Raw genomic sequence first — 22,865 nt, forward strand, 5'->3', positions numbered from 1 at the left:
GGACTGTGGGGATTAGGCGCACGGCATAGGCACATTAATGCAATGGTCTGCACCAGTGGTTCTTTTCAAGTCAAGGACAACCCATTTGATAAGATATTGTCCCACGGACCCCCATCTGAGAAGATATTTGCTTTAACTCATTGACCGCCACGCTGTTTTCCCATCTCTACTCGATTGACCATTTTAGCGATGTTTGCGGACCCATTGTGTGTTCTGTATTATACCTATGGAGACAATAGTATGGCTCATTTGACAGGCATTGTTCATAGTCCAACACTGACTAACCAGTTAATTTCTACATACTGTAGTTTGTGCACTATTCCATGCTAAACATCGCCCCTTTCCAAAATAATCCAGTATTTTTTCATAGATCGCAAGATATGACGAGTTATATGCATTATGCCCAAATCGTTTGGGTTGCTCGCCTGAAACTCCAAATACTTCCAAATCAAAGGTATATACTATACATAATGTGTCTTCACAAAATTATCAACTCTAAACTGCGATCGTTACCAAAAGCAAGTTTTAGGTCCGGTAAAATACGACACTGTGATCGGTACAGAAGCATGTTTTAAGTAAAAAAAAAATACCAGCAGGTTACCTAAGATGGACCTAACCTCAGTCAGAAGGTACTCTAAAATGAATAAGTCCCAGTCATCCCATGGCGATTGCAATTACTCGTGTATATTGAGCATGGCTACCATACGGGAAAGAATAGGTCTGAGGCACCAGATCTCCTCCCGATTGCTATGTCCTGATCCACTCAGAGGCGGAAGCAGCCGGAGGTAAACTCAGTACTGGAAGACAACTGATATCCCCAGTTCAAAAGGTAGGCGATACTGCCACCTACCGGGATTCCATCGTCATTGCAATTCCAATGTAGGCAGCTGGGCCAGGAAGACCCAGGCAGCTCCGAGCAAGTGTTTAGAACGGGGATCAAAGGAAAAAGATCAAAGGATAAAAACCTGAGAAAAGTCGGGTTTGGCGCTCAACGGTTGGTGTCGAAACCCAACTTTTCTCGAGTTCGATAAACGCTAAAAAATGAAGTAAAAAAAAAAAAAAAACACTACAGCGTGATACCTTTCTTTGTCAAACGTTGTTTATTCCATAAACAAAAGCCTCGTATCAGATGTTACCCATCTCGTATTGTCATTGTTTAGTCTTAATTCTCTTCTTCATCGTCTCTTCCAATGGTTCTGGCCTCGTTGTTAACCAAACCACCATTTCCTGTTAGCCGAAACTAAACCGGCTGATTCACTCAGCATGAATGGACTATAGGTCAATAAAAACAATACACATAAAATAAAAACATTAAAAAAAAAAAAAAAATTCTCTTAATTTAGATTATAATCTATTCTAACACATAAAAATCGATGCATCGCGGGAGCTCCAGTAGCTCACCGCATATCTCGGCGCTATTTCTGCATCGGGGAAAACCGTGCTGCGTCACGGATCTGGTGGACTCCGAGTTCGATTCCCGGACCCGCCGTCATTTGCCAGAATGTCTTCCCCTGCTCTATATCCCGTTTCACCCTGTATCTGTCGGTCATGCTTGACCAGAAAAGCGATAAACGCTAAAAAATAAAGTTTAAAAAAAAAAATCGATGCATCGTTACACCCCTATGTATCATCAAGGGGGGGGGGGGGGGGGGTCGTTTTAACTCAAAACTATGATCGCGTTTGCCGAGCATGTTTTTCGTCCGTTGGAACACAGAACTGTGATTGTTAGAAAGAATGTACCTTACCTTAGCCAGAAGGTATTCCAAAAGATAATTCCAAGTGTGAATGAATGAATGAAAACTTTATTTAACAGATTGCAGAATGGGTACAATACAGTACGGCTCAATACATACAATTGTTAAGGGGATGCAGACCTGAGAAAGACGTTTGTCTTGTTTCCATCAGGGTCCCCCATTTTCAATTCATATAGACATATATGACATACATGACATACAGATAGTCAGTACTGCTACATCTATACATTTATGACATACCAGATTTGCAAATACAGTACTGTTTGTGATACAGAAGGAGTCAAGAAAAGGGAGTATATACATTTGACGTAGAAACTGTACATTGGAGGAGGTTGGGTGGGGGGGTTGGGTACATTGGGATATTGACAACCATACTGGGTAATTTACATTGGAGGTGGTTGGAGGGGGGGGGGGGCCGGGGGGCACACTGTATAAACAAGTAACACTGTACATTGAGGGGGGGGGGGAGGAGACACTGTACAAACAAACACAATTGTACATTGAACTATTGACAAAACCATACTAGGTAAATGACTGTACATTGGAGGGGGTTGGGTTAGGATATTTACAGGGGCCAGTGTTGAATTGCAGTCTCCCGTAGGTGTCCCTTGAGAGAGGTTTTGAAAGTGGGTAGTGATCCACATTCCTTTACAGCTTTGGGTAGGGCGTTCCACATTGATGTGGCATAATTGCGAAACGTGTTTAGTCCCTTATTTGAGCCGAATCTGGGTTTAACATGATTTGTGGAGCTCCCTCTGGTGTTGTGATCGTGGTATTCACTGACCTTTGGGAAGTATTTTGACATGTACATGGGTACCTTGGTCGTGTAGTGTATCTTGTAGACCAGGCCCATTGCAAGTTGTTGTACTCTGTCGTCTACTCTAAGCCATCCTAGGTTGTCAAAGTGGGCAGGGGTGAGGTGGGTTCTAGGAGTAAGGTCAAGCAGTAGTCTGACCAGTTTGTTTTGAGATGTTTGTAATTTTGTTTTTAGCGCCTTTGAGGTGCTTTGGTACCATGAGGTGCAAGCATAGTCGTAGTACCCCTGAATGAGTGCTCCTGCCAGAGTCTTCAGGGTGTTCTTGTTTACCAGAGAGGAGATCCGGTACAAGAATCGAGTTCGTTGGTTGACTTTTTTTATTACATTGGATGCCATTTTGTCACAGGAGAGATTAGCCTCTAGGATGGAACCCAGGTAGGTAATTTCATCTTTCCTTGTGACAATATTGTCACCCACTGTAACTGAGAAGCCGTCGGTCTTGCTGAGTTTGTTATTTGAACCGAAGAGAATGGACTCTGTTTTGCCCATGTGTAATGATAGTTTGTTATCAGCGAGCCATATGCAGATTCTGCCTAGTTCCGAGCTGAGGGTTTTTTCAACCTGTAACTTGTTCTTGTCAGAGACCAGCAGGGCTGAGTCGTCCGCAAACAGGAACAAGTTGCAGTCACAAGCTGACGACATGTCATTTGCATAAATTAGGAACAGTAGCGGTCCTAGTATGCTTCCTTGTGGAACACCACAGCTCACTGTGAGGGGGGGGGATAGGGTACCGTTTACCTCCACCATCTGTTCCCTCCCCTCAAGGTAGGATTGCATCCAGCTCACTGATAGACTATCAAAACCAATTGCTTTTAGCTTGTCAATCAGAATGGAGTGATTGACCGTGTCAAAGGCCTTTTGTAGGTCCAGCATGACCATGCCGCAGTATTTGCCTGCGTCCACCTCTTGTTTGATGTGGTCATTCAAATAGAGAAGGCATGTGTCAGTGGAGTGGGATGTTCTGAAGCCAGATTGGAATTCGTAGATTAGATTTTTTTCCGCTAGGTACTTTTCGACCTGTTCGTAGACTATTTTTTCCATGACTTTCGAGATGGAGGTGAGTGATCGCATCGCCATCGCGATTACCAGTGTATATGTCTATACACGTTTCGATGGTCAAATACGCTTATGCAACGGAATCCCGAGGCGAGGACTGTGAATTCCTGTCCCAGGAGAAGGAGGGGCCACTCGCGAGGAGAAACTGAGTGAAGCTGACTATCAGCCCAGAGCCCCATGCAGTTCAGACACGGGACGATACTGCCACCTGGTGATAGTCTATCAGAATGCAGTTCCAATGTGTCGGGACGTGCCTAAATGATGCAGCTTGCTCTGGGCAACTGTGTAGAGCGGGGATCAAAATAAAAAGATCAAACAATCCAAAAACGATTGTTTACGTTTATGGCACTCAACGATCGCGCCCAGAAACGTAAAAAGACGTTTATGGCACAGAATGTGTTAATAATCAAGTATCTTAGTCTTTTAAATCAAGTCATTGTTTTACTCTCTATTTAACTTGAATCCTGTGTGCTGGAGCATCTCTTTTAAACCAGTGCTCATGATATTTCCTGTAGGTTCTGAATCGGAATGTATCGGACATTTCAAGCTGCTCTTCTCCTTGTTGCGGGTACATGGGGCTGGCAAAGTGCAGCAGTTGGCTTTGGAGGTAAATCAATACTCTTCTTAAACCGTATTATTGATAGAGGAATAAACAATAATAATAATCTGCTACCAATAGTGCAACATGTGATCTCTCTGTTGTGTGTTAGATTTGAAATACTGTGTATTGACTTCCTGTAGGTGGTGAATACGGTCACGTCCAACCAAGACTGTGTGAGCAATATCGCAGAGTCCCTGGTGCTGTCCAACCTGCTGGTGTTGCTCCATTCTCTGCCCTCCAGTAAGACCTTGCTCATATCTCCCTCTGCACTAGAGGGCACCAGCAATCCTACTAACATTGCATACGTTCAGGATTTTATGCCTCCCAAAAGCACCTTAAAGGACTTAGGATTTAGCAGCATCTAGTGGTGAGATTGCAGATCACAACCAACCAATACCCGTCTCCTTCTCGTTTGTTATTGTGCCGTTCACCGCCATCTTTGTTTTCATTGAAGCCATGAATGAAACGTCCAAAACAGGAAAACTACGGCATTGAAAAACTAGTGTCACAAGTATATAATTCCAATAGTTTTCTGTCTGTCCTTTTTTTTATAAATTCTTTTTATTATCTTTTTTTGGGCTTTCTGTATTTTTCACCGGTCCCAATTTTTTTTGTTGTTATGCCAATTCCCTTCCTGGTTGTTGCGCGCATTGCCCCACTGTCAGCCTGGGGAGGGTGTAGAACTACCACATGCCTCCTCCTCCTCCGCCAGCCGCTTCTTTTCACCTGACAGCGAGGAGTTTCACTGGGGGAACGTAACGCATGCGGAGGTTCAAGCTATTCCCCCCAGATCACCTCCCGGCTGAACAGGACTGACCAGTAGGAGTCGCAGTTTACAACGACCAGGACACATACCCCACCGGCTTCCCACTCGCTAACACTGTCAATTGTGTTAGTAGGGACGACTGACCAAGCCGGAGGTACCGCTGACAGCTGGATTCGATCCCAGAGTCTCTGCGGTGGTAGGGGAGTGCTTTGTCCACTGTGCTACCCAGCCGCACCTATGTCTGTTCTTTTGACCATTTGGTTTCGGAACATTGTCTTCTCAGCTAGAAGCATGGCGGTACAACATGGCGGGCACCGTGAGAGAGGACCCGCTCCCTCTGGAGATATGAAGGGCTCATTCTAAACTAACAGATAGACCGATAACTGCCAATAGATCCCCCTAAATCCTCCACACGGGTCCTTTAAAGCCTTTGAGCACTTGTCACTTGCACCTAAAACCATGTTGATTCTGCGATTGGGAGAAGTTCATTGATTTATCTAATTTTTTTTTCTTTCTCATATTTCACATTTGTATTTTCTATCACCTTCAGGCAGGCAGCTTGTGCTGGAGAGCCTGTATGCCTTGACCTCCAACACAAAGATAGTCAAAGAAGCCATGGCCAAAGGTTAGTGTGTGTGTGTGTGTGTGTGTGTGTGTGTGTGTGTGTGTGTGTGTGTGTGTGTGTGTGTGTGTGTGTGTGTGTGTGTGTGTGTGTGTGTGTGTGTGTGTGTGTGTGTGTGTGTGTGTGTGTGTGTGTGTGTGTGTGTGTGTGTGTGTGTGTGTGTGTGTGTGTGTGTGTGTGTGTGTGTGTGTGTGTGTGTGCGAGAGAGAGAGAGAAAGGTAATTCCTGCTTGTCTGTGTGTGTTTATTGTGTGTATATCAAAGGGATTAAAAATCCTATCCGCACGGCTAGAGGGGGGTAGTTCCTATCTACACTGTACAGCCAATGCGTTCACACCGCTACAGTCTGCCTGTTTTCTACCCAGAAGACAACACTGTTTGTTTCTTCCTCATTTGAGATTCAGTGGTGGTTGGAACACTTTACAAATGACTGAGTGGAAAGAGTGATCGGGATCAGCAACTTATTAGTTGAGAGCCTCTAGGTGGCAGTATACGCCCGAGTCATCTGACTCAAATGGTCTTGTGTCACGAGGAATTGGATACTTCATAAGTGCACATTTTATGGTGTGTTAGGTGTGAAAGGTTTGAGTGTTTTAGATTGTTCACTGTCCACCTCTGTCTCCTCAGGTGCTCTGATCTACCTACTGGACCTGTTCTGTAACTCCACACACCCCCAGGTTCGCTCCCAGACGGCTGAGCTCTTCTCCAAGATGACTTCAGACAAGCTGGTCGGGCCAAAGGTGGGCATATAGACGGAATTGCTTCAAACACGCAACTTTTTTCCTGTATCGCTCTCTCCTGAAGCAAGAAATTAGAGGGAGAATGAGAGAGATTCCCTCCAATCAATGACTTAGAACAGTGGTTCTCAAACTACGGGTCGCGACCCAATTTGGGGTCGTGGGTAGGTGACAGTGGGGTCGCGCATTGGAAAGTACTAAATATGCATGATCAAGTTCAACAACGTGTGCTTTTATTGTGATATTCCTTAATTCCACGTTGAAATGACGCGATACATTAAGTGTGGGGTCCCCAAAAATAATCCTAAATAAAATGGGGTCACGGTATGAAAAAGTTTGAGAACCCCTGACTTAGAACATCATTTTGGGGTCATTGGACATAAAGATTATTTGAGATATATAATCCATTTTCCTCCATTAGAGAGATCTAACATGCTTCTATGTGTCAAGAATGCAGCAAGTCCAGTTGATTTTTGTGGCATTTTGGTATCAGATTTCTACTATCTGGTACATTCTCTGATACCGTTACCCTATTTTAACCTGGTGTCAGACCAATATCCGATACAATTACCCTATTGTTACTCTATTTTAGCCTGGTATTAGAAATAGATACAATTACCCTATTGTTACCCTATTTTAGCCTGGTGTCAGACCCATATCTGATACCAGTATCAGTTCATCCTCTAGCAACAAAGTATGGAATCTGGAATCTACCCGTCTACAGAAACCTCTAGTGTTCTCGTATAGGTTAATCCCCGTCACGTCTCTGTAACTCATCCCTCGCTCCCTGCCAGGTGCGTCTGGCGCTGATCCGCTTCCTCCCGGGTGTGTTCATGGACGCCATGCGAGACAACGCGGAGGCGGCGGTGCACATCTTCGAAGGAACGCACGAGAACCCAGAGCTCATATGGAACGACGGCTCCCGGGAGACGGTCTCCACCACCGTCCGAGAGATGATGCTCGAGTATGACGTCCTCATTTAGAGACACACAGGACGTCTGTCTAGAGATTACAGGATAGCCAGTGACAGAACTGACCCACAGAACAATTGTTGTCTTAATTAAATCTTGGTTTTAATATGGTGTGTATATTCCCTCATCCTCCACAGGCACTTTAAACAGCAAAAGGATAATCCTGATGTGAACTGGAGAGTAAGTACAACAATATAATAATAATAAATGTATTTTATATAGCGCCTTACATATGGTATCTCAAAGCACTTTACATACATGGAATTATAGTATATGGACAAACAGTACATGGACAAACACAGTACATGGACTTTCACAATGACAACATGGTGGGGATACTACAGAGAAAGGGAGACAGCTTAGAGACAAGACAGAAAATCTTAATAAATAATAAATACTAAAATATAGGTGTGTACAGATGTGAAACTGTAAGTGATGCAGGGGTTGGGAGGTCAGGAGTGAGGGTATGCAAGATTGAACAGGTGGGTTTTGAAGTGGGACTTAAATGTTTCTACAGATGGGGCTTATTTGATGTGTGATGGGAGTTGATTCCAGAGTCGGGGAGCAGTGGAGGAGAATAGTTTGTTTTCTGTGGATTTAAGGCGGTAGTGTGGTGTGCTCAGAAGGGCTAAGTTGGATGAGCGGAGTGAGCGGGAGGGAGTGTAGTGTTGAAGGAGGTTGTAGGCAGGTGCTAGGGAGTGGAGGGCTTTGTAAGTGAGGAGACAGATCTTAAAGTCAATCCTATACTTGACAGGGAGCCAGTGAAGTGAGGAGAGGACAGGTGTGATGTGGGAGAATGTGGGGCAGCGGGTGCTGATGCGGGCTGAGGTGTTCTGAACTAGTTGAAGTTTATGGAGGGCTTCAGATGTTGAGCCAATGAGTAGTGCATTACAGTAATCTAGACGGGAGAAAATGAGGGCATGAACCAGCTTTTCAGTGTCGGAGGGGGACAGTAGTGGTCTAATGCGGGAAATGTTCCTGAGGTGAAAGTAGCATGTCTTGGTGATGTTGTTGATGTGTGGTTCGAATGATAGTTTGGGGGTCAAAAAGAACACCCAAGTTTTTCTCTGTGGGGGAGGGGAGGATAGAGTGGTTAATGGATATGGAGCAGTCAGGGTTTTTACGGAGAAGGTGAGGTGTTCCCATTACAAGGATTATATATATATACCGATGTGACATTAATCTATGTATGTGTTGCGTATATGGATTATATATCTGTGTTGCGTATGTATTATATATATACCGATGTAACATTAATCTATGTGTTGCGTATGCTTGTATGTGACATTAATCTGTGTTGCGTATGCTTGTATGTGACATTATTCTCTTTTGGACTGTGTGCTCAGTTGCCAGAGGACTTCACCGTGGCGTACGGAGCAGGACAGGGTGAGCTAGAAGTGGGCGGCGTCTTCCTCCGTATCTTCATCGCCCAGCCAGGGTGGGTGCTGCGCAAACCACGAGAGTTCCTGGTGTCCCTCCTGGAGACCCTTACAGAGCTGCTAGAGAAGAACAACCCCAACGTGAGCCTCACGAGAGCCACACACACACACACACACACAGATACCATTCACTTTAACTTGCCAAAACAGAGATCACATTGATTTGATGCCTCCATTAATTCTCCCGACACTTGACCTCTAGGGCGAAGCCTTGGAGACGGTCACCACGGCAGCGGTGTGTCTGTTCTGCACACAGACCCAGCTGTGCGATCAGGTCCCTCCGCTGGGCCACCTGCCCCGCGTGCTGGCGGCACTCAACCACAAGAACAACGCCGTTCCCAAGAGCTCCATCCGTGTCATCCACGTGCTCTCGGACAACGAGGTGAGTTTTCTCAAGCTAGTGTGTCGTCAACGGGAACAATCACTACCTAATGGTTTTTCACTCCGGAGAGGCCCTTGGAGTTTGTCTTCTACACTATGATTTACTTTTTAGATGCAAAGCACCTCATTGACCGGCGATGTTGGTCACTCACTGGCTGGATCCCATTTACTTTCATTCAAGCCCTAAAATTAACACTTTGTTTATGGCTGCATCTCGACGAGGGTTACTTTGTGTGAGGGAGTAGAGTGTGATGTGACACCCTTGCACAATTACATGAAATAAGCATGCATTTGAAAGAGTCCCCACTGCACAATTCCTGCCTCTTGGCAGAGAGCACAATACATTTATTTTAAACTATAATATAAATTAGCTCTACATTTATTATAAAAATGTCTTAAATATTTACATGTAATTTACACCTCACCTCGACTCTCCAATTTTTCATAACCACCAACTACTTGTTGGGCACAAACCTAATATTCCTCAATGGGAGAGGAGTTCATACTTGAAGATATATGATAAAAACAGTCTTCAAGCATTTCAGGACCTAAAGGAGTTTTATGATATACCTGGCGAATCATTCTTCCTTTACCTACAACTAAGGTCAGCGCTCAGGGCCCACGGTGTAAAATATTTGATTAAATCTTTTTTTTTTATTTACACCAAGTTACAATACATTATGAGTTTACTCAACATGAATCACAGCACTGTAACTTTAGTTCCGTTGTTGCTGCCATTTTTTCTTTATATTAAAACAAAAGTATATATACTTCTATTGCATTGTGGGTTGTATTTGGAGCTGAAGTGAACAGACTTGATGACTTGCTCCAGCCTGCTCCCTTGGGGGCTGAGGGTGTACTGTAGTAAACTTGACCTGCATCATTGGACAGACGCTTTGGCTAAGTCGAGTCAAATTTCATGAATGCGATTCAGCCTCTCACTCCTTTATGAACCTGATGCTGACATCCTGTGTTTTGTGTGTGCGTGTGTGTGTGTGTGTGTGTGTGTGTGTGTGTGCAGCTGTGTGTTCGCTCCATGGCCTCCCTGGAGACCATCGGCCCTCTGATGTGTGGGATGAAGGTGAGGGCGGACATGGCGGGTCTGGCCTGTGAAGCTCTTAACCGCATGTTCCAGAAGGAGCAGTCGGAGCTGGTGGCCCAGGTAGGACCCCTCCCTCCCTCACTGTGCTCTCTCTCCTCTGATGCCAAACGCCTCGCTGTCAGTGACGCCACTTCATCAGTCACCATCAAGAACCATACAGAACCTTGTATTTTAATTTATTCTTTAAATCATATTATTTTCACATTTTTATTTATATACCAAAACTCTTTGGTCCTGGTCAGGTTTTTTCATAAACTCCATAAAATGTGTCCACATATCATAACAAGTCTTCCATCCTACCCCTCTGGAGTCTGGCACTGCAGAGGCTGACGTGTATTGGATCAAGGAGATGTATGCCAGACTGCCAGACATCTCCTTGAGCCAAGGACCCGAGTCAGGTCTCTGAACCTCCTTCCATTTTTATCTAAGCTTGTAGACAGAAATACCATAACGGGAAATAAACCTTTGACTGTTTAAAAGTTCTATATTCTATATTATATACTATATTATAGAACTTCTAAACAGCCAAAGGTGTATTTCCCGTCACAGTGTTTAAATGGTAACCCTGATGAAGGCATGTTGCCGAAACGCGTTAGTTTTAATTATATGAATAAAGAACATTATTTTTAGAACATCCATCGGTCTTCAAAGAGTTGCTGAATCTTTCTCCCTTGCCAGTGTTTAAATAGGAAATGCACTTAGGCCCAACCTGTTCCCCAGCAACAGAATTACGCTGAAAAGGGATTTTAAAGGGGCACTTCGTCGATTTTAACGGGGCATTTCGGGCACTTAATCCTATGGTTCTGTTGTGAGGAGGACGTGTGATAATCAGACATGTAACTCAACCAACCAATGTCTCGAGAGCTCAGAAATACCTTGAGAAATTCCTCCAGGTGACCGAGAGGAGAGCAGACCTCACAACAGAACAATCGGATTAAGGTTGAAAGTCGGCAAAGTGCTCCTTTTAAATCTGTTTGAATTTTTTTGTTGCCATTTGTACAGTATGTCAATCAGAATCACCTGGGAGTGTGAATGTACTTTAGGTTGAGAACCTAAAGTACTCAACCTCTGACCTACTTTAGCTATGAATGTACATAACATTCCATTTGACCATCTTCAGATAAATTTGAATAATAATAAAAAAAAAACTTTATTTGTATAGCACCTTTCATACAGAAACTGCAGCTCAAAGTGCTTCACAACAGAAAAAAGACAGGCATAAAATGAGCACAAAGTGCAGACATAAAATCACAGTTTTTCACATTAGGATCTAACATCCCAACAGGCCACCTTGTTTATGGTTTGATTCTGTTTTAGAAATAGACAATAATGGGCGGCTACGTGGTGCAGTGGGCAAGGCGCTCACCACGAATACTGGAGAGGCTGGGTTCGCCTGTTAGAGCCCAGCGCTCCACATTGCTTTCAGTTTAGCTGGTCGTCCGTACTAATACACATTGGCCGTATTAGGGGGTGGGAAACTGATGGGTGGGGATCGGGCGTTGTGGACAGCAACTCCTACAGGTCGGTTGGTGCGCCTGCGCAGTAGAATCAGGAAGCGATGGGGGCGGCGCCCCTCCAAAGCGCAGACCCCTGACGCTGAAAGATCGCGCCGCGCAGGTGAAAAGATGCGACTGCTGTTACCTCGAGTATCGTGCTATGTATGACTTAGTCCACATTGCAGCCGGCTTGTGGGAGGCAAGAAATAGCGTTCGAGACAGGGGAGGGTTGAATTGGATGATACGAAATTGGGATGGGAGAAAAATAGAAAATGGGAGAAAAAGTGGATAAAAAAAAGAAATAGACAATAATAAAAAGAGTAAGATAGAATAGACAGAGTAAAATAGTGCAATAAGTAGTAGAATAGAATAGACATGAAATGAGCACGTAAAGTGCAGACATATAAAATAATTTTTTACAGTGCAATAAAAAATTTCTGGATTACTTTTTAACAGTTTAAAGTCGTCTTTACCTTCTCTGTTTGGTATCCACAGTTTAAAACCTGACGGTCTTCCCTCCTGTTTGATACCCACTTTGACCCTTCGAACCTCCCACTCAGGGCAAACCTCCCTCTCAGGGCGCAGTTCCCTCTCTCAGAGCGCAGTTCTAGGCCTGGGTCCTACACAGTTTTAAAGTCTGACAGTCTTTCTTGTTAGTAGTAGAATGAATGAAATGACATTGTTCATCTGAAAGGTCAACATGGACTTGAGGATTGATTAGTGTCTGCTGTGAACAGGCTTTAAGAGTGGAGCTGGTCCCGTACCTTCTGAAGCTACTTGAAGGAATAGGCCTGGAGACGTTAGACAACCCCTCGGCCACCAAAGCCCAGATAGTCAAGGCTCTCAAGTCCATGACACGCAGCCTGCAGTATGGAGAACAGGTACAGTAGGATACTGTATTAATTAATAATATGTTTGTATAACAATAGTGGCCTTGCACAGAATGCCAACATGGCTGCCTGTAACCGTTGGTAACCACTCTTGAAAGAATATGGTTAAATTCTGCAGTGTTAAAAGAGTATTAGAATGTGTTTGTAAAAAAAAATCTGTTTCACCGTGACTTGTTTACAAAATCCATCAATAAGACAACAGTGTATTACATTTTTGTTGATACATTTTTCTTTTTATGTTGTACCTAAAGTTCACATAGCAATCATTGTCTCTTCCAACATGGGAGTAATAATGGCCATTCCAAACATTCCTTGAAAGGCATCTTTTCATGGCCATATTGGGTCTACAGCAGTCGGTGGATAGTAGCACTGTTCATTTAGTGTTTCTTTTAGTCGATTGGATTAGTCAATGGATTTTGGAGTCCTTCGTTCATTGATTTTCGAACCATCTGTTTTGTCTTTTTGCGTCGCAGGTCAATGAGATACTAGCCCGGTCCACTGTGTGGAGTGCCTTCAAAGACCAGAAACATGACCTGTTCATCTCAGAGTCCCAGACTGCAGGCTACCTGACAGGTACAGTATCACAGTCACGATCGCTGTGTTTGCCAAATACTATACAAATGTACAGGGATTTAGTCTGTTACGGGTGCAGAGACTGACGAATCCGGTACAAGGACAACCATAGACTGCTTCAAAGTGACAACAATAACATTGTAAAAGGACCCAAGTGTATTTCCTGTTGCAATATTTGCTGATGCAATAGTTGTCAAGAAATACACTTGTAGGGCGGCTAAGTGGCGCAGTGGGCAAGGCGCTCGCCACTAACGCAGGAGATGCTGGGTTCGAGCCCAGCTCTCGGCATTGCTTCCGGCTTGGCTGGTCGTTCATACTAATACAATTGGCAGTATTAGGGGGTGGGAAAGCCGGTGGGTGGGGATTGGACGTTGTGGACAGTGACTCCTACAGGTCGGTTGGTGCGCCTGTACAGCAGAATCAGGAAGTATCGGGGGCAGCGTGAGCCTCCCACGTGTTACTCCTCGCCACTGAGAGATCGCGCTGTACAGGTGATGCAAGGCTTCGTCCACATTGCAGCCGACCAGTGGGAGGCATGGTCTAGCAACGTTCGAGACAGGGGAGGGAAGAATTGGATAATACGAAATTGGGATGGGAGAAAAATAGAAAAATGGGGAGAAAAAAGTAGATACAAAAAAATTATAATAATAATTGTGTCTGGCGGCTACGTGGCGTAGTGGGCAAGGCGCTCGCCACGAATGCGGAGACGCTGGGCTCGCCTGTTCGAGCCCAGCGCTCCACATTGCTTTCAGTTTAGCTGGTCGTTCATACTAATACACATTGGCCGTATTAGGGGGTGGGAAACTGATGGGTGGGGATCGGGCGTTGTGGACAGCGACTCCTACAGGTCGGTTGGTGCACCTGCGCAGTAGAATCAGGAAGTGTCGGGGGCAGCGTGAGCCTCCCACGTGTTACTCCTCGCCACTGAGAGATCGAGCTGCGCAGGTGAAAAGATGCGACTGCTGTTACCTCAAGTACCGGAGGGTACTTGTGCTATGTATGACTTAGTCCACATTGCAGCCGGCTTGTGGGAGGCAAGAAACAGCGTTCGTGACGGGGGAGGGTTGAATTGGATGATACGAAATTGGGATGGGAGAAAATATAGAAAATGGGAGAAAAAGTGGATAAAAAAAAATTATAATTGTGTCCAAACTGTTCCCTAGCGATGGAATTCTAGCAAACCTGTCTATAAACCTCAACCCACAATCACAGACTCCATTCAACAGATGGCTGGCATTTGCTTGACGAGCGGAACTGTTCAAAAGCTGTGTTGTGACCGTGAGCCATTACTGGTACACTGACTGTGTGAGGTCACCCCCCCCCCCACCCCCCCCCCCCCCCCCAAGTGAGGTTTAAATCCTAACTCCGACCTGTGACAAAAACGTTAAAATATAAATCTAATTTGGGCGTGAGATTTCATATTCAGGTGACATCGCAAATCGGAGGGTTTTCTCACTGATCTCTAGCTTCACTGTAAGGAGCAAGTGGTGCATGTTCTAACACACTAACTGAAATCCCCTGGAGCACAGGAATAACACGTGTGAATTCTTAAAATGGTAAGTCGCTAAAGCCCCTCTCAGAGCTGTTGTTACCTTGCTGCTCTTGTCCTTTTCCCTTCAAACCACTTTTCGGCTGACTCCTCACTTTTGCTTGACACCCTGCACCCTTTGCCTCTCCACCACCTCCTCCTGACTTCCTGGCCCTGCTTCTCCGCTCTCTCCCCCCTCCGCATTTTCCCCTCCTCAGGTGTGTCCACCCCTTCTCTCCTGGCTGCCAGTAGCCCGCTGCGGGGCGGGCTCTAGACGCCTGGGCCTGGCCCTTGCAGCCCTTCTCTCTGTCTTGCTCTGACAGCAGGTAGACTTTTACCCTCTTGCTCCTATTTGCCACCCTCTTCACGTCCACCTCTGTCCCACGCTCTATTTTTCCATTTTCACCCTCCCATCTTCGCTCATCTCTAGTCACAATGGGGGGGGGGGGGCAGCAGGTTGTCTGGCCTGAAGGCACCAGGGACAACATTTAAAGGCATCACAAAATCCTTGTTCCCTCCACCAAGACTGTAATACGTCATCAACCAGTATGATGCGTTCAATTGTACTAATTTTTTTTTAATTTTTTTTTATATATATAGACCAGAGACTTTTCATGAAGTTTCATGAAACACACGTGTTTTAACGGAATATGGTTAATTCTCTCTCCACACAGAAATTGAGGGATACAGTATGTCGGGTGAAGATGTACTGAACATTCTGACACAGAAGCAAAAAAAAATGTCAGTTAATCTCAGAGTGTCCGTGATGTGGAGGTTGTGTAAAATACGACACGCTTGGGAGAAACTACAACCATTTCCATCCCCATAGTCATATAGCATGTGATGAGTCATCTTCCTATGTCCACTGTCTTTGGTTAGACCATCCTAGTAGCGAACCTGGTCATGGCTAGAAGGTATCCGCATTTAGTAGATCTTTTTTTACCTTAACACTTTCAGTGCCCAGCAGGGGGCGCACGATTTAGTGCTTGAATGCCCACCATCCACTTCAATGTTAGCGTTAATATTGCCTAATCTATGTTTTAAATTATGGCTATGTGTCTAATCTGCCCGTCGCTTATCAATGACTCATTTTCCAGTCAACATTGTCGAAGCGGATTGTTTTTTTATCGGTTCATTTCCGTTTTATAGCATCTTGAAAAGCCCTCGTTTTCAAGGAAAATAAAAATATTCCATAATAAACGGAATGTTCTAGAATACACAAAAAACTTACATTTTTCGGCCTATTTATGAATCGTTTTCAAATAAACGCTAGATTATCGATAGTATATGTGTACGTATGCACGCTGGGGACCCGATCTGATATCTGATCTGATATATTTCCTGATCGCTCGCACAGCCAAACAGCCATATGACACATAGGGGAAAAGCTTATATCTCCGTGAAAACAGGTCTGATTATCCGAAGACTGGTCAAATAGATTCCTTACCTGAGATCAGATGGTATCCAAAAAGATTATTCCAATTCCTGATTGCCATTCCAAAAATCGATCCTTTTATTGATCCAACGCGTATACTGTAAAACACATATTACACGCTGTTCGGAGGCTCCACAATGACTGGGATCATCTCCGGTTACATGCGTGAGAAGTAAAATGTGGATTCCGGAATTTATTTTTCTCATCCATTTTCATTGAGTCAATTCCAAAAGGGTGCATTACCATCTGGGAGACGATAGGGGGCGCTTTTTTCACATCTGAGCTCTTGGTGGGGCTGGTTTCCCAACGGTAGACTCGGTTGATGAAATATGAATTCAGATCGCTAATAAAAAATGTCACGCTAATTATCGTGGTGGGCATTCAGGGGGCGGGCTGCTAACACGTGTGAAGGTGGCTGGCATTCAAAGTGTTAAAAGCTGTTTATAAACCTAACCCTTACCTTAACCCTGACCTCAGTCTCACTGTTTATACACCTAACCCTTACCTTAACCCTCACCTCAACCTTGCTATTTATGTCAGGTGACAGCCCTTCTCTCTGTCTTGCTCTGACCTCAACCCTCACCTCAACCTTGCTATTTATAAACCTAAACCTAAGCCTTACCTTAACCCTCACCTCAGCCTCACTGTTTACAAACCTAACCCTTACCTTAACCTCAACCTCACTGTTTATAAACCTAACCCTTACCTTAACCTCACTGGAGACATGTCCCACCTTAACCTAAAACACATATGAAAAAGATGTTGTGTGACCATAGATAGACGTTGGAATGCATTTCATGGAGATACGGATGTCCTCTAGCCACGGCCAGTGAGCCCGTAGTATTCCATGTGACCACATCCAGCCGCGCCACGACTCCGCCTGTAAGTCTCACATCCAGCCGCGTCACGACTCCGCCTGTAAGTCTCGTCTCATGCGCTGCGACCTTCTGCTTCCTCCAGGTCCAGGAGTAGCAGGCTACCTTACAGCAGGATCCGGCGCCACAGTCATGCCCAACGTCCCGCCCCCTGTGGACAACGACATCGGAGACCTGGGTTGAGGGACACACAACACACACACACAAGACAGTCATGCTCAGGCACCCAGACTGCCCCCGCTGCAGCCTCCCAGGGCGCGGCACAGAGGGACTGGTCAGTTCCCAGACGAGGGGACAGACAGGGAGAGAGAGAGGGGGAGAGAGAGGGAGATGAAGGAGAGCGGGCCGTCACTGACTATCACCAAAAAAAATTTAAACTTCTGAAACATCTCTCATCCGCCCCCTCCCTCTCCAAACAGCACTCAAGTCTTCGTTAACACTTTTTTTTTATTGTTTTAAACAATGACCACGTTTATTTTGTTTTGCGCTTCTTTCTTGTTCCTTCCAATGAGACAAATTGTTTACTTTTGTATGAATATATTTTTTACTCTTGATTGTGTTTTTTTGTTTTGTTTTTTTCTTTAGTTTTTGTTGTGTGTGTGTGGGTCAAAGACGTTGGAACACTGAGGATCATTCAATGTAAATGTCAACCCGTCTCTCTTCCTCTCTTTACCACGACCGCCCTTAACTCATCCCAGAGGCCTGACTCCAGTCTGCCCAGCTGTCTGCATCACAAAATGACTGCTATCATCTCCTAAACGAGACTTTTAAACGTGGTGACACTCAACCCATGCACGGGGACCTATGCGTCTACTCGCGCTGAACAACATTTCAATTCCTAGTTTAAAAAAAATAAATGTTGTTGAGTTATTGTATGGAAATGGTGTCGCGAGGGGGGGGGGGGTGATTGTTTTGTATTATTGTTCTGGCCCAGTTTTTCCCACAAACGATCAAAAGCTTGAACACTTGACTGAAGCCGGTCGTTCTAAAGGTGACACCGATGTGGTCTCCTTCAGTCCTGTCTCTGTGCCCCACTGTTGTGTACTGATCTCCATTCATTCTCCGCTCTGCTCTCTCCGTTCGAAGGCTCTCCTTTTTGCCTTTTATCCTATGTAATTCCCCCCCCCCCCCCCCCAGAATGCAAAAAGCACTAGAATATTTATAGGGTGAACAATAACCTTTTACCAAGAGAAATGAGCTTCTGCTATGACGTAAGGAATGATACTGACTCTTGATTATCAATCTATGTGAAAGACTAGTGCAATTGTGAAATGTTCAATGTAATATGACGTATATAAACTTTCTATATTGAATGTACATTAAAAAAGAAAATCAGTCGCACTTGTACATAAAATTTTAAGAATAAAAGGGAACCCAGAGTGTTGTTCTTTTGTGTTTGTTTGTGCTGTCAAAGTAAAAGATGATAGTTTGAACAGTACAGTTTTTTTCCCATTTTAGGGAACTTGCACCTACATCCGTTTATTCTGATACATTTGAGTCTAATGAGTTACTTTGAAGGAAAAGGTTATGTCCACAAAACATTAAGGTATTCAAAACCAGCACAGTGAGCGGACCACCAGCTGACACTTAGTCTATGTTTTAGAATGTGTGCTTTTGATACTTTACTATGGCTAGTGGCTACTTAGTTCACTTGTTCGGCTGTTATCGTATTCCAGTGTGAACTGGCCACACTCCTGAACTGACCCACATGCGTGAATTAACAATAAAGATGGACGTAAAAGAAATTGTGACAAATGTCAATTTAGAGTGACGTTAAAGTTGGTCACCTGTATCTGATTTAGGACCACATATGAAAGTGGCCCAAATCAGAACTGAAAAGATCAGATTCCATGTGATTTGTGCTGTTCACACTGTTGGAAAAAATCTCATCTGAGTCACATATGAGCAAATAAATCGGATTTTGACCACTTTTGCCTTCAGTGTGAACGTAGCCTCTGTCACGTGAAATTCGCCTACTTTTATAGTTTTATAGGCTTTTTTTTATTTTATTTATTAACATAGAAGCTCTTCGTGGTTTTGATTAATCTGAACCACGTTTATATTGTCTGCTAGCCAGATTAATGTTCATTTCAGAAACAGGATGAGTTACCAAAAAGAAACGTGGGCACCGTAATCTTCAAAGCATTCCGTTTCTGCTCAAATGATCACCCCCACCAGGGAAATGTTATCTTAAATTATATACACATTGACATCTTACACAGCCAGTTAATTTATTTATTAATTCAACTCTCCTGTTTCCCCATTCAATGTATTTTTTTTTTACTTTTCCTAATTTAATGAGGACAAATGGGTAAACATAAAATTAACATAATTATGTTTTCAATGTCCTGAACACACTTTGTATGCATCGGTGTTCCTTAGGGTCAATTTGACCCAAGGCTGTTTTAACTGTATAAAACATACAGTATAAAAACATCAACATTTTACACACATTTGTTTTGATTATTTAGGATGATATTGAGGTGACTGAGTAATTTATAATATTGGGAAAAAAAACATCCCTCTGCTTTAGGGTCCTAATCTAACATACCATACCTGCAGTGCAAAAACCACTTATAGTTCACATGGGGAGGGGAGACTATACGAGAACTGATATTTACTGTGAAATGGGAAGGGGGGTGGGTGCATATAACCAGCAACATGGGGATATATGGTTCCCGCAAAGACATTGGTAGTTTACGCAACTTAGGGGAGGAGCAAACATATAAACGCTTGCATAGCAGCCTTCTAAACCATTTCCCTTGACACACTGTGTACTTTATCTTCATGTTCTCTCTAAATTGAAAATTACCTTGATAAAAATATTTCTGCCAGTGAAGTTTTGTCACTGCTCTTTGACGGTGAAAGTGACATACTGGTTATGTTATGAGACATCCTCTGATAGAGGCCCTTAGTGCAGATGCTCATGTTGTCTCTCAACCACAAGCAGCAGACATGTTACTTTCCAGAAATGGTCCCGCTCCCCACTTGAACAACAGCTTAGTGCTGCTAATGTCATAAAAATGGTTCCAGGCCGCACCAGATATGCTGTCAGCCATGTACAAGACATAAAGTCAGCATTCAAGCTCTTCATAACACCATCAATTGAGAAGGATATACTTGTACTTATAACTTAAATAATATATAATTTAACAACAGCAAAACGATCTTTCTTTAAATTGTGTCAATCAGTGAGATTTTATGGTGATTTATATATTTTTCGATAGTCACATAATAGGTATTCTGGATGCATAATGGCCTGGGTGGGGGTAATGTTTTATTGGTTATTTAGGTAGGCAACAAAGAAACAAAGCACCTAAACCATACATTTGGGTAACAATTTTGATTATGATAATTTTCTGGAGGTTTAAACTCAAAATGACCCCAATAAAGGATGTCAAGTACATTTAAGGATAAGAGGGTTAATTGACAATTATGTATTAATATTGATGTACATCTTAATGTGTCAACAATTTACACCTTACAAAACAAAAATGCAAAGCACATTTTTAAGTGAACTCATACTTGCATCTTTATTTCTATTTAATATTTGTATTTTACATTACATTTGTTTCAGCTTTGTTGTGTTTTTCTATGTTTGATGTGTTCTGTTTATACTGTCTGTGGATGTTGACAGTTAGAAATAAAGATTTATTTATAATAAAAAAAATACCAGGGCGGAGTGACTGTGCAGCTCGATAGACCACTGCACTTCCGCGTAACAAGTATTTTTTCTGGTCTGCATCCCCTTAACAATTGTTTGTATTGAGCCGCTGTACTGTATTGTACCCATTCTGCAATCTGTTAATAACGTTTTCAATCAATCAATTACATTGAGCTCATGGAAGAGGGCCGGGCAATGAATGTGGATGAGAGCCTTGACGTAAGTGGTTGTAGCTATGGCTGTGAGTGTGCTGGATACATGATCCAATAGTATCCCTTTCTCTGCCGAGCTATAGTCAGTTTTTCAGCACCTACACCCCATACGCAGATTGCCAGATTCTCATCCACATTGAGTCATTTTCTTCCCCCGCTCTCCCTCCCTTTCTGTTAAGAACTGTGAGAGAGGTGGTGGGGCCAGACCGTGTTTGATTTTATATATCAGGCTGGCATCTCTGAGTTTCAGCATGTTTTCCCAGCTTATAGCAGGGCATGTTTTCTGAGGATGGTACAGTGGTGGTGGCGAAAGGGTTTCTTGTCCAACACCTTCAGGGCCTGTTTATGAACTGAGTGAATTGGTGTCAATGTGGTTCTGCATGCAGGTCTGAGACCATGGTTATACAGAAAAATAATGGTTTAAAATCGTAGATCTAAAGTGCCCAAGGGTTACCAAGCTCTTGATTTTGAAGGTACCTTGTATAGAGTTCTAAGTGGTCAGAGCAAAGAAACTGAGATATAAGATGATCACCTTCAAAACCGCTCTCAAAGAGCACCTACGGGAGGCTGCAATTCGAAACTGGCCCTGGTAAATGTCCCAACCCCCTCCAATGTACAGTTTCTTCCCCCTCAAATGTATTCTCTTTTAGAAACTGTCTCTTTTTTTTATCCACTTTTTCTCCCATTTTATATATTTTCTCCCATCCCAATTTCGTATCATCCAATTCAACCCTCCCCTGTCACGAACGCTGTTTCTTGCCTCCCACAAGCCGGCTGCAATGTGGACTAAGTCATACATAGCACAAGTCCCCTCCGGTACTTGAGGTAACAGCAGTCGCATCTTTTCACCTGCGCAGCTCGATCACTCAGTGGCGAGGAGTAACGCGTGGGAGGCTCACGCTGCCCCCGACACTTCCTGATTCTACTGCGCAGGCGCATCAACCGACCTGTAGGAGTCGCTGTCCACAACGCCCGATCCCCACCCATCAGTTTCCCACCCCCTAATACGGCCAATGTGTATTAGTATGAACGACCAGCTAAACTGAAAGCAATGTGGAGCGCTGGGCTCGAACAGCATTCGTGGCGAGCGCCTTGCCCACTACGCCACGTAGCCGCCCCTTAGAAACTGTCTCTTAAACAGTACTGTATATTATGTATATATTTGTATATCTTGTATGTCATAAATGTCTGGATGTAACAGTACTGTATATCTGTATGTTGTGACTGTATGTCATAAATGTCATTATGAATGAAAATGGGGGATCCTGCAATTCGAAACTGGCCCCTACAAATGTCCTAACCCAGTTGTACAGTATTCCAATGTACAGTGTACAGTGTGTGTCCCCCCCTACCCAACCCCCCCCCCCCCCACCTCCAATGTACAGCCCCACCCACCCCACCTACCCAACCTCCTCCAATGTACAGTTTCTATGTCAAATGTATATACACTCTTTTTCTGGACACTTTTTGTATCACAAATTACTGTATTTGCAAATCTGGTATGTCATAAATGTATAGATGTCTGTATGTCGTGTGTGTCATAATATGATTAATTGAAAATGGGGGACCCTGATGTAAACAAGACGAAAGTATTTCTCTGGTCTGCATCCCCTTAACAATTGTATGTATTGAGCTGTACTGTAACTGTACCCATTCTGCAATCTGTTAATAAACTTTTCAATCAATCAATCAATCAATCCGTGATTTCAGAATACCGGAAGTGTTACGAGAAACAACCCGCCCACGGCTACGGAAAGTATAGACGCCCCACAACTGCAGGTACGCCCAGAGCCCTATACGGCTCTGGGTACGCCCAAAGGGCTCTGGGTACGCCCTACTCCACAACCCATAAAACGCGGAAGAGGAGGAAGCGGAAGTCCTTCTTCCTGACGCGGATTGGTTGGTGGTCTCGGCATTTGAATCTCGCTCTAGTCTACACACCTGGAC

The 22,865-nt window shown here is 43.9% G+C and overlaps 1 protein-coding gene across 2 annotated transcripts in view; it reads left to right on the forward strand.

Annotated features, from left to right (window-relative positions):
• Positions 1-18,407, forward strand: part of dnajc13 (DnaJ heat shock protein family (Hsp40) member C13) — a 105,900-nt gene extending 87,493 nt beyond the window's left edge. For both annotated transcript variants that reach the window (XM_084326410.1, XM_084326411.1), the window contains 12 exons: positions 4,143-4,234; positions 4,369-4,468; positions 5,545-5,619; positions 6,243-6,355; positions 7,147-7,316; positions 7,461-7,503; positions 8,670-8,843; positions 8,965-9,144; positions 10,165-10,305; positions 12,479-12,622; positions 13,105-13,204; positions 17,128-18,407. In XM_084326410.1, the coding sequence (XP_084182536.1) occupies positions 4,143-4,234; positions 4,369-4,468; positions 5,545-5,619; positions 6,243-6,355; positions 7,147-7,316; positions 7,461-7,503; positions 8,670-8,843; positions 8,965-9,144; positions 10,165-10,305; positions 12,479-12,622; positions 13,105-13,204; positions 17,128-17,225 (1,430 nt within the window). In that variant the 3' untranslated portion in view covers positions 17,226-18,407. The remainder of the gene's footprint in view (positions 1-4,142; positions 4,235-4,368; positions 4,469-5,544; positions 5,620-6,242; positions 6,356-7,146; positions 7,317-7,460; positions 7,504-8,669; positions 8,844-8,964; positions 9,145-10,164; positions 10,306-12,478; positions 12,623-13,104; positions 13,205-17,127) is intronic.
• Positions 18,408-22,865: the final 4,458 nt, after the last annotated feature.

Source organism: Notolepis coatsorum, assembly GCF_963971535.1.
Source record: "Notolepis coatsorum genome assembly, chromosome: 12".
NCBI lineage: Eukaryota > Metazoa > Chordata > Actinopteri > Aulopiformes > Paralepididae > Notolepis > Notolepis coatsorum.